The sequence below is a fragment of the Anarrhichthys ocellatus genome, unplaced genomic scaffold (genome assembly GCF_004355925.1).
Source record: "Anarrhichthys ocellatus isolate YVR2014 unplaced genomic scaffold, GSC_Weel_1.0 scaffold2, whole genome shotgun sequence".
Taxonomy (NCBI): domain Eukaryota; kingdom Metazoa; phylum Chordata; class Actinopteri; order Perciformes; family Anarhichadidae; genus Anarrhichthys; species Anarrhichthys ocellatus.
Genome location: NW_022280032.1, coordinates 289185 through 298609, shown reverse-complemented (window position 1 = coordinate 298609; position 9425 = coordinate 289185). Strand labels below are relative to the sequence as shown.

At 41.1% G+C, this 9425-nt stretch overlaps 1 protein-coding gene across 2 annotated transcripts in view; it reads right to left on the bottom strand.

The window, feature by feature from the left end:
* The window catches only part of ptprz1a (protein tyrosine phosphatase receptor type Z1a), a 68682-nt gene that overhangs the window by 33333 nt on the left and 25924 nt on the right, over positions 1-9425 (bottom strand). For both annotated transcript variants that reach the window (XM_031871235.1, XM_031871242.1), the window contains exons 2-6: positions 9308-9370; positions 5652-5831; positions 3358-3509; positions 2766-2861; positions 27-93 (exon numbers count right to left, since the gene is read on the bottom strand). In XM_031871235.1, the coding sequence (XP_031727095.1) occupies positions 27-93; positions 2766-2861; positions 3358-3509; positions 5652-5831; positions 9308-9370 (558 nt within the window). The remainder of the gene's footprint in view (positions 1-26; positions 94-2765; positions 2862-3357; positions 3510-5651; positions 5832-9307; positions 9371-9425) is intronic.

Sequence of the window (9425 nt, the reverse complement as noted above, 5' to 3'; positions counted from 1 at the left end):
GGGACAGAAGAAGAACGGCAACATACCGTATCTGCTCACGCTGTTGATGCCGTCCATGATGGCGGCATAGTTCACGTTGTCGTCGACGCTCGTCTGAGAAGAGCAAACCAACATGATGATCTCGTAGTGACTCTTTATAAAGTCGTGCCGTCATTAATCATGTAAAACAATGTTTCATAGAGTCAAACCGTCAATGTCTCCATCGGTTTGGTCAAGTGTGGATCTCTACTTTTAACTTTTGGAGAACCAGACGCTGAACTATTGATCTGATACATTTACGGATTTCAACTATTTCTCCATAACTGCAGCTCATTGTATTAATTTAGCCGTCAGTCAGATCTTTTACTTAAAGAGATAAAAGTACATCATAGTGTAGAAATACTCCTGTCCAGCATTGAAGTTTACTTAAAGGAATACTTCACCCACAAAACTACCATCTGTATATCAACTACTCTCCCCGTGGTAACTCCAACTCTGGAAGAGAGATTCCTTGTTTTTTTCCACATTGAAGGAAGAATCAAAACACGGAGAAAAGTCTTATTGAATAGAAGTAAAAGGGAGTCGGGTTTAAGATATTAAGAGATGCTAAATGTCCTGTTGAAGACCTACAGCGGTGGAAACATTAGTGAATTAGTCACTAAAGGTTCCTTAATATAAATATTTCCTTCTTCGTTTGACTTGCCTTCCTGTTTATCCTTCATCAAAACATCCGTTAACAAACTCCTGCGGATAAATGAGACCTGGATTATACAGATGTTTTCATACGGTTTGTTGTTGAACGCAGCCTCCATTCACCTCCATTCATCCAGCCTTTTCTTAGTGTTTTGATCCTTCGTTCACCGGAGAGGAGTGAGAGAAGCAATTCAACAATTCAAGGTAACAGAGTGAATGATGTACCAACGCTGCATTTAGGTGTAGTGTTCCCTAATTAAAAGTAAAAAAGAGAATTAGCATCAAGATGTACTTAATGTACCAAAAACTATTATATATCATATTACTGAATAATAATTATTGATGCATTAATGTGTTCATCACTTTAATGTTGCAGCTGGTAAATGTGGAGCTGTCTGCCATCTGACCTGCAAAGGCTACTTATCACTTCGTTGTGTAAATGTTTATATTCAAGTAAAGACAACTGAGGCTCATCAAGTGAAGACTGTTTTCCACATTAGGCCAGATTCAAAACCAGGACGTTCAGGTAGCATAACATTCACCCTCTCCAATAAAGCAGCAGACTCCCTTCAACATGACCTTCAGAGAGTTAAAACTGTTTGGAAGCTGGTTGGAGGTTGGCAGAGCACAAAACAAAAACAAGATTCACTAGCTTTTTGTTTCCCGCCCTGCTCTCCACACAACACACACACACACACACACACACACACACACACACACACACACACACCCTGCAGCTCCACATCAGACGCTATTCTGTTCAAACATGGCCTCTGTCAGTTCCAACACGCCAACCCGACCGGAGGCAACACGACCGCACAAAAACAAAAACACAGGCAGAGTTTGCATGAAATGCACGATGCTCGGTGTGAACTCTGACAACGAACACAGAAACACAGACGAGCGCTCGGCAATGATCCTCAGCCGAGGTATGAATCAAACACACCGAGGTGTTACACCGGTGATGCTACTGAAACACTGAGATTCATTCCCTCAATCAGACTTCTTCCACATCGAACTAAAAGTCACCCATGAAGTCATTCTGTGTTCAAACCTGCCAACTGTTAGAATTCCAGATAAGCTGCTGAAAATCAGACAATTTACTGAAATGAGCAACAACTCAAAAAAGATCTGTGTTTTTGTAGGAGAATGGTGTTTTTCATCCAAACCATTAGCCTGGAGCTAACTGCTGTGAAGCCCACACAGCAGGGTTAACTTGGACTGTTCAGGGCAAAATCAAAAATATTCAGAAAAAGCTGAGAAGCATTTTACTTTCTGTTGAAACCTCAACAAACTGCACGTTATTCAGAGGACAGTACTCCTAAATGTGTTGAAAACGCGGAGTTAAAGTGAAGCTAATAGCTCTGATAGCCGTCTGCTAGCAGCTCCACCTCATCCCACGACAGTACTGAACTTATGTACAATTTTGAAGTACTTGTACTTTACAATAAACATGTTGTACTTCTACTCCACACTGAAGCCAATATTGTACTTTTTACTCCAATACTCGTTTAACAACGTACATTACTTTGTAGATTCAGATTAATAAAACAAAATATAATCAACGAATAAATTATGATGTATTATTATGGATTAGGATGAAACTTTATTGAAAGCTACCCAAGAGAACATACATTCATTGAAATGAGCTGCAAGATTAAAGTGATGAACACATTAATGCATCAATTATTATCATTCATTAATATAATATATGTTATTCTGCATAATTAACACTTTTTATTTTTTGTACTTGATGTATATTTTGATGCTAATTGTACTTTTTACTCGACTACATTTATTAAAAAACAATATAAATTACTTTGCAGATTCAGATTATTAATAGAAAATATAAATCAATACAACTTTATTTTTGTTGTAAAATGACAAATAAATGAACCTTGAAATAAGTCGCTATCGATTAGCTGTTTAACAGTTTGGTCAGTCTTAGCTAATGACCTAACTAACCAAAATGGTTACTTTCCACCACAAACTTCTTCCGCTGCTAGTTGAACCCGAATTGAACGAGTTATTTGCATATCTGGTCTCAGTGACTTCAGGGAACACGATCATCCGCCCTGTAAAGCGAAGCACACCTCGAACAGCACGGCGAGCGCTGTGATTCTTCCTCCGGCCTTGATGGTCTCATCTAACGAGTCGAAGCGATGCGCCTCATAACAGTAGATCTGCATCTGTGGGAGGAAACAGAAATATGAAAAGTCCAGTGAATATTACCATAACTTGTCAAATGAGTCTTTTTTTGCATTGCCCTCAATGTTCTTACACAGAAACATCGCAGCTAAAACAAGGACAACAATAGAGCTGCAGAGACTAATGGATGAACTGATTAGTTGTCAACTTTTTTATACTAGCCGCTTAGTATACATTATGTGAGAGAAAAAAAATAAACTGAACATCTTTGAGTTGTGGACAAGACAACAAGACACTTGAGGACGTCATGTTGGGCTTTGGGAAACACTGATTGACATTTTACCATTTCACCAATTTCACCAACAACTAATCAAAAAAGAATCATTAGTTGCAGCAACAAAGCTGAACAAGTAAAGGTAACGAAGACAGGACTGCAATGTACACAGTAAATAAAACATATATATATATATATATATATATATATATATATATATATACATACATACATACATACATACATACTAGAAGACGTCTCACCTCCAGAGGGTATTTGACTCCATCCAGACTGTGTTCGGAGCCCTCTGAGGAGGCGTTGCAGCGCCCCCAGTGGAAGGTGATACGTCCCACCTTGACCTCTGACCTTAAGCTGCCTCCGCTCACGTAGAACTCTCCGTCCACATCGACCGCCACTGAAAACAGAAACAGACGTGAAGACATAAATGCGTGACACTGTGTATTTATCGAATTAAATCATCGTTTGTGAACAAACTTCTAGATCAAATGTGTCCACTGCTTTTAAAAGCTTTGAAGGCCTGACCTCTAATTGAAATAATTGATTATAAATGTACAGAAGATCAAAAGACGAGAGCTCGTACGCCAAACAATACTCCACTAACACCGTTACTAGACCCTCAGACAATGACTCAATCAACGAGGGGATCTTCTTCAGGTCGGTCTTTGTTCACCTGACAAAAGGTTCCCCTCGAGGGTCCAAACGCTCTTTGATGGTCTCATGAAGGTGGAGCATCACTCGGTCCTTTCATCTTCAGTATTATAATGTACATCTCAGCCACCGCCAAAAATAGAGGGAACACGTGACTATTGTTTAGCGCAGATAATACAAATATTTCATGTGAACTTGAAACTCTGCAGAAACATCGATCTGCTGAACACTTTAAGGCTGGGCTGGCTAAACGTAATAAAAAATAAAGATTAAAGATTAAAAATGAAAGATTAAAAATGAAAAAGAATATGATTTGAGCACTGTACATTGCACATCCTAGTTTAAACATTAGATTTCCACTTCCAACTTGAGTAAAATTATCTGAACCTCTTGGCACAGAAACCAATCTTTTACCGTCTCTGTCCGTTCTGTTTGTTACATCTTAATATTAGACTCCAGCAACTAGTCAACGCTCCGTACTTGGTCCGTGTGTGGACCTGAACCAGTGACCCTTTAATTCCCAAGCCAAGTCCACACGGTCCCCCATTCCCAGAAAGTTGAGCTTCACACTTATTTACAGACTTACATCAACTCATAATATTTTAAGTGGCCACTGTATTAAAGTATTGAATTAATGTGATTTAAATTTAAGAGCATAAGCAACAGGAATTATTTTTGATAAACGACAAAGTCAAAGGTTAAACTGTTAAGAAGCGTTGCGTAGTTAAATTGATAGAAAAGTAAAGTTTCTGTGACAGATGGAGTTTTCTGGTCTAGAAACTACACGTTTAATATGTTTTGGCCGTGACTCCTTTTCCATATTGTTCTGTACTTTGGCCAGCGTTGCTTTGAGCACTCCGTTTGCTTTTGGTCGGTTTTTATTCTCTCCACCACTGTGATCTGTGTAGACGTGGTTGGCCTCATTCACGCCCTCTTTGTTGTCTGTGTTTATCTCCTTTTGTTCTATTGTGTTTTCTATTAACCCCGTCTCTCGAGGCAGGGCAAATATTGACTCAAGTTGTTGCTGATTCGCTCCTGTTGAAAAGTGTGTTTGACCCGCTTGTATCAAAAGGCATGAACGCTCCATCCTGAATCCTCCATTTGTGTCTGCGTACCCTGCTCAACCTCCACTAAAGGCCCATTTGTGGGCTGATAAAAAAAAAACAGGTTGACGTCCACTCAAACCTCAGATTGTCCACCAAAACATCTCCCTGAATAAAAGCCTTGGGTGCAGCTGGCGGGTGAACAGCAACCACAACAGAGTGCTTCTTATTGCCCTGAGAGTCCCGTTGCTAAGAAGCACGGGGCTCCTCAGTTTGGAGCTTTTTTTCGAAAGGCGAGGCGGGATCCGTCCTTGTCTACAATTTCACTTAACAATTACCTTGAATGCACACTGGAGGCTATTGTGTGTCACACCACTTAGAGAGAGCAAATATATAAAAGGCTCTCAATCCCGTCAAATGAGAAACTGGTAACTGTATCCTTTACAACGGGACGCCGCTGGAAGAGAAAAGGCCCCGACGCTCAGTATCTATCTGGGAGAAAGCGTCTCTTTAGGGGACGTGGAGGAGAGAAAGTCAGCTCAAAACATGCTTCCTTTGCAAGAAACGGCTTTAGAGATGACCGTCAACGCCTTCAATAAACATAAGTATAACTAAAATAATTATCTTTATGTTCCTGGCTCTGTGGAATAATGATGCAGTTTAAACCAATTTTTACCTTCACTTTATTCATTAATAAAATGACATATACGGTGCTAAGATTACTTTTATTTTGTCAACTGTTTTGTTCATAAAAAAAAATGTATTGTTATTAATAACAGTCCTACGGGCTCTTGGAAGCAGCGAGCGCGGTCGTCTCTTCCCACCGGCTGGTCTTGACGTCTTACCGGTCTTGCCGTCGTTCTTGATGGTCGTCCTGTCGCTCGTCAGACTCTCCCAGCCGTCAAACATCAGCTTCTGGTACTGCAGCTTCACCTGAGCCAGGTTCTCCTCGATGTCGATGGGAGACTGCTTGGCGTTGCTGCAGGACGGAAACTTCTTGGCCCAGTTGTTCTGATTCAAGGTTCCTGGAGGGCGGAGAAAAAAACAAACAAACAAGTGTTCAGATAAAGCTCCCACATCAGAGGCTTTAAAGTAGCTTCTGAAGAACGAGCAAGAAAATAAACTCTAGAAGACGAAAGTTCAACATAGATGTTGTGAAAAGAACAATTTAAAATGTTGGAGAAAAACTTTCTGTCAGTGGTTCACAGCTGCATCACCACATAATAAAATAACAACATCATTATGGTCCTTTAATTTCTTGCACACTAACCGCCAGAATAGTTCACTGTGACGTTTTTTCTACATTGTCATGAGTTTCTTAACCTTTTGTGACCTTTGAGGTCCCAAAATTCTTGCAACCCCCAACAATCACACACTTCACTCTGTGAAGAAAGTGTGTGAAAAATTACAAATTTGTGTTAACCAGAAATGACATCATACCCGCCGAAAAAAGCTGCAAGAAAGCTAATTAATTCCTCTCAATATTCAGACTTTAACCGAGTCCAAAATGCAACGTATACAAAATACTCACTAAACTTCTCCGGCTCTATTCTGCAACAGTGAACACAACCCTCTTTTGTCAACTCTGAAACAGATGTGAACAGAGTTTACTTGTATAAAAGGTCCTGTATCAGTGTGGACGTGTAAAACGGATCGTTTGGGAAACGATGACATCATCTCCCCAATTGGTGCACGCCCATTGTCGCCTTGTGTAATGAGCATGCGTCTGAAACAGAAACAAAGATGGAGGACTACCGGATTGTTTATGTTTTGTTAGCACTGCTCGGTCTAATGACTACTTTACATTTAATCTTAACATGGCTGCACCACTCTCAGGACAAATTCGCCCAATGCCATTTGGTTCACCTCAGCTTTTGCTTTGTTATCGTTTACTATTTCATTAACACCGCCAAAGAAAAGATCAGCTCACTGAGCGTGCTCAGAATCTTCTTCTCCGGTATTTCACGTATCGCTGATGTAGCTTTAATCACCACCTACTGGCCCGGCGAGCGTTTGGAGCGTTCTAGTGTGGACGGAGATATTTTGTAAAACGAAGTTCGTGTGCAAACTATTTTATTTTAAAACATAGGAAAATATCTGTTTTATGTGTAGACGGGGCCTAAATCGCAGCATCAGGGATCGCTTACAGGTGCGATGCTCTGGGAGAGCTAGCGGCGAGCTAACGAGCTAATAACATCCAGCTGCACTGCTGCACTCTGGCTTCCAATATCAGCTCTCACGGTTTTTTCTCTCTTGCAGCTCTCGTGAGGTCAAAGTCGGACGTTTCCCAAATCCAGCCTGCAGCTGAGAACTGCTGCTCAAAGAGAGAGTTCAGCTTCAGGTTTCCTCTTTGCTTTCAAACACAGAGAACACGCTGACGTGACGGATGACATAAATACAGTATGGAAAGTGTTACAGCCAGGAATACAAATGATCAGACCCTCACAGAGTTCATTCATTCAGAGTGTGTGTGTGTGTGTGTGTGACACCTGCACTGGTCTGCACTTCAGACCAAACAGATTTAATCCAGCAGCTCGTATTCTTGTCGATCTGATCTACAGCCTCAAGCTCTTAGTTTCACTTTTATTGCAAAATTAATCTGAGCAGCATGTGACGTCCTGCTCGTATATCCTGCTGGAGGCGACTGCAGCGCGGTGCATGTGGATTTGTTCACATCTGCTCTCAGTGGACGACGTCGCCGAGAGTCATATTTAAGAGAGGCTGTTTGATTGGGAGCGTCTCTGTGTTCTTATGTTACCCAGCTCAATACACGGCACATTAAGGGGACTTTTCAAACCTTTTGTGTTCTCTGCAATGACTTGTTTTTCCAGCCTGATCTCACAAAAATACCAAAAAGTTCCCTCGACCTCCTGACAGCGTGTTACGTGTTGGTGGTGTTTGTGCATAAAATTAACCAAACCTTAAAGGGTGATTTTGGTGTGTTTCACCCTGGACCCTATTTAACATGTTTTTGTGTCTGAGTGACAACAATGTTTTTTTAAATTGGTCCAGTATTGAAGGAAAGATGTCAGAACGAGACTTCTCAGAGCGAGACACACAGCAACAAACAGACGGGATCAAGAGAAAAGTAAAGAGCTTTATTTCTCTGTCGGGTTCTTTCCATCCTGTTGTCAGACACTTAAAATAACAATCAGAGCACAATCAGGTCGAACACTTATGGTGAGGAGCTGCCCTGAATAATACTTCACAGCCTGTTTTGCAGATGCAGCCTTCTCCTTCAATACTGGACATGTGGTAAACATGGTAAAGTAGGTTAAAAAATAACCAGAGTGATGTAATAACATTTGTTGGTTTTTGGAAGGATGACGACAGCGGTGTCAGAAAACACGTCAATATGTCGCTCTAGTGGAAAGTTAAACAATTAAGTATTGGTTCATTTCATTTTGAAGACTTGTGTTTTGTTTTCAATCAACTGAGTCAACAAATCAAAGTTCAACATTCAAAAAGAAACGATGAACTGGAACCCGTCATTCAGCCTCTACGCAGCAACAACCTGGTAGTCAAAAGGCTGCGTGAGTGAGCTCCGGCCCCGTCAGCATGATTATCATCTGCTTATCGGAACCTGTTCCCAGCAAGTACGAACGCTGTTTTTACACTACAATGCAATAAGAAGGTACGGTTGTCTAAATGATGGGTTATGACTACAGTCATTGAATCTTGGCATAGATAATAAGAGCAGCTCCGACGTTATTCAAAACCAATAATCATCCTCCATCTGACTAACTCATTTAACAACCGGAATACCTTTTTGAAAAATCTGATTTTTAAGATCTCTTGAACTCAACAGAAAACAACCCTCGTGCAGATGTTTGCAGCTTTTTCCCTCTTCTGTGCTAATAACGTGTTGTAGTGTTTTCTGTGCTAATTACGTGTTGTCTCAGCCAGCTGGTGTGGTGTCTGTTATGCAGGTATGCCAGCAGTCACATGACTCTCTGTCCTCGCTCTGATTGGCTGTTTAGAGCTTCTTCCACTGGAGGATAAAGAGCCCCCGAACCAGGTCAGACAAGCGTCTGGGTCAGGACGGATATTAGCATGTCAGTGGAGAGCAAACACGGGTATAAAACAAAAGCTCCAAACCTAAACGTTCAACTGGAGCCATTAAGAGATCAAATTGGCATTTGTTTTTTGGATCAATTATAAGATTTTATAAACGATTCATATTTTTGCAGCAACAATAAATGCTTTAAGTTCATAAACCTGTCCCTCTTCTTCGCTCAGACACTTACATGTTAGCAGGAAGTGTGACGAACATTAACCTCCATCTATGTTCAGTTAGCACGCAGCTGACTGGTCCACATACTGCACATATCAAAGAGCTTCTACCGTCTTCCTTTCACTGTTCATCCAAAAATAAGCAGAGTGTCCCTCAGGACAGCATCAACATAAACACAGAGCAGCTAAACCTCCAACCTGCTGACGACATTCCAGTCCAGTTCACACGCAGAGGAAGTTCTCTTCATAAATAAACTGTGTGACTCACCTGCGTACGACCAGTCGATGTCTTCTGAGAACTTGCGTTGATTCCTGTAACCATATCCTCCAGCTGCGCGCGAGAGAGAGAGAGAGAGAGAGAGAGAGAGAGAGAGAGAGAGAGAGAG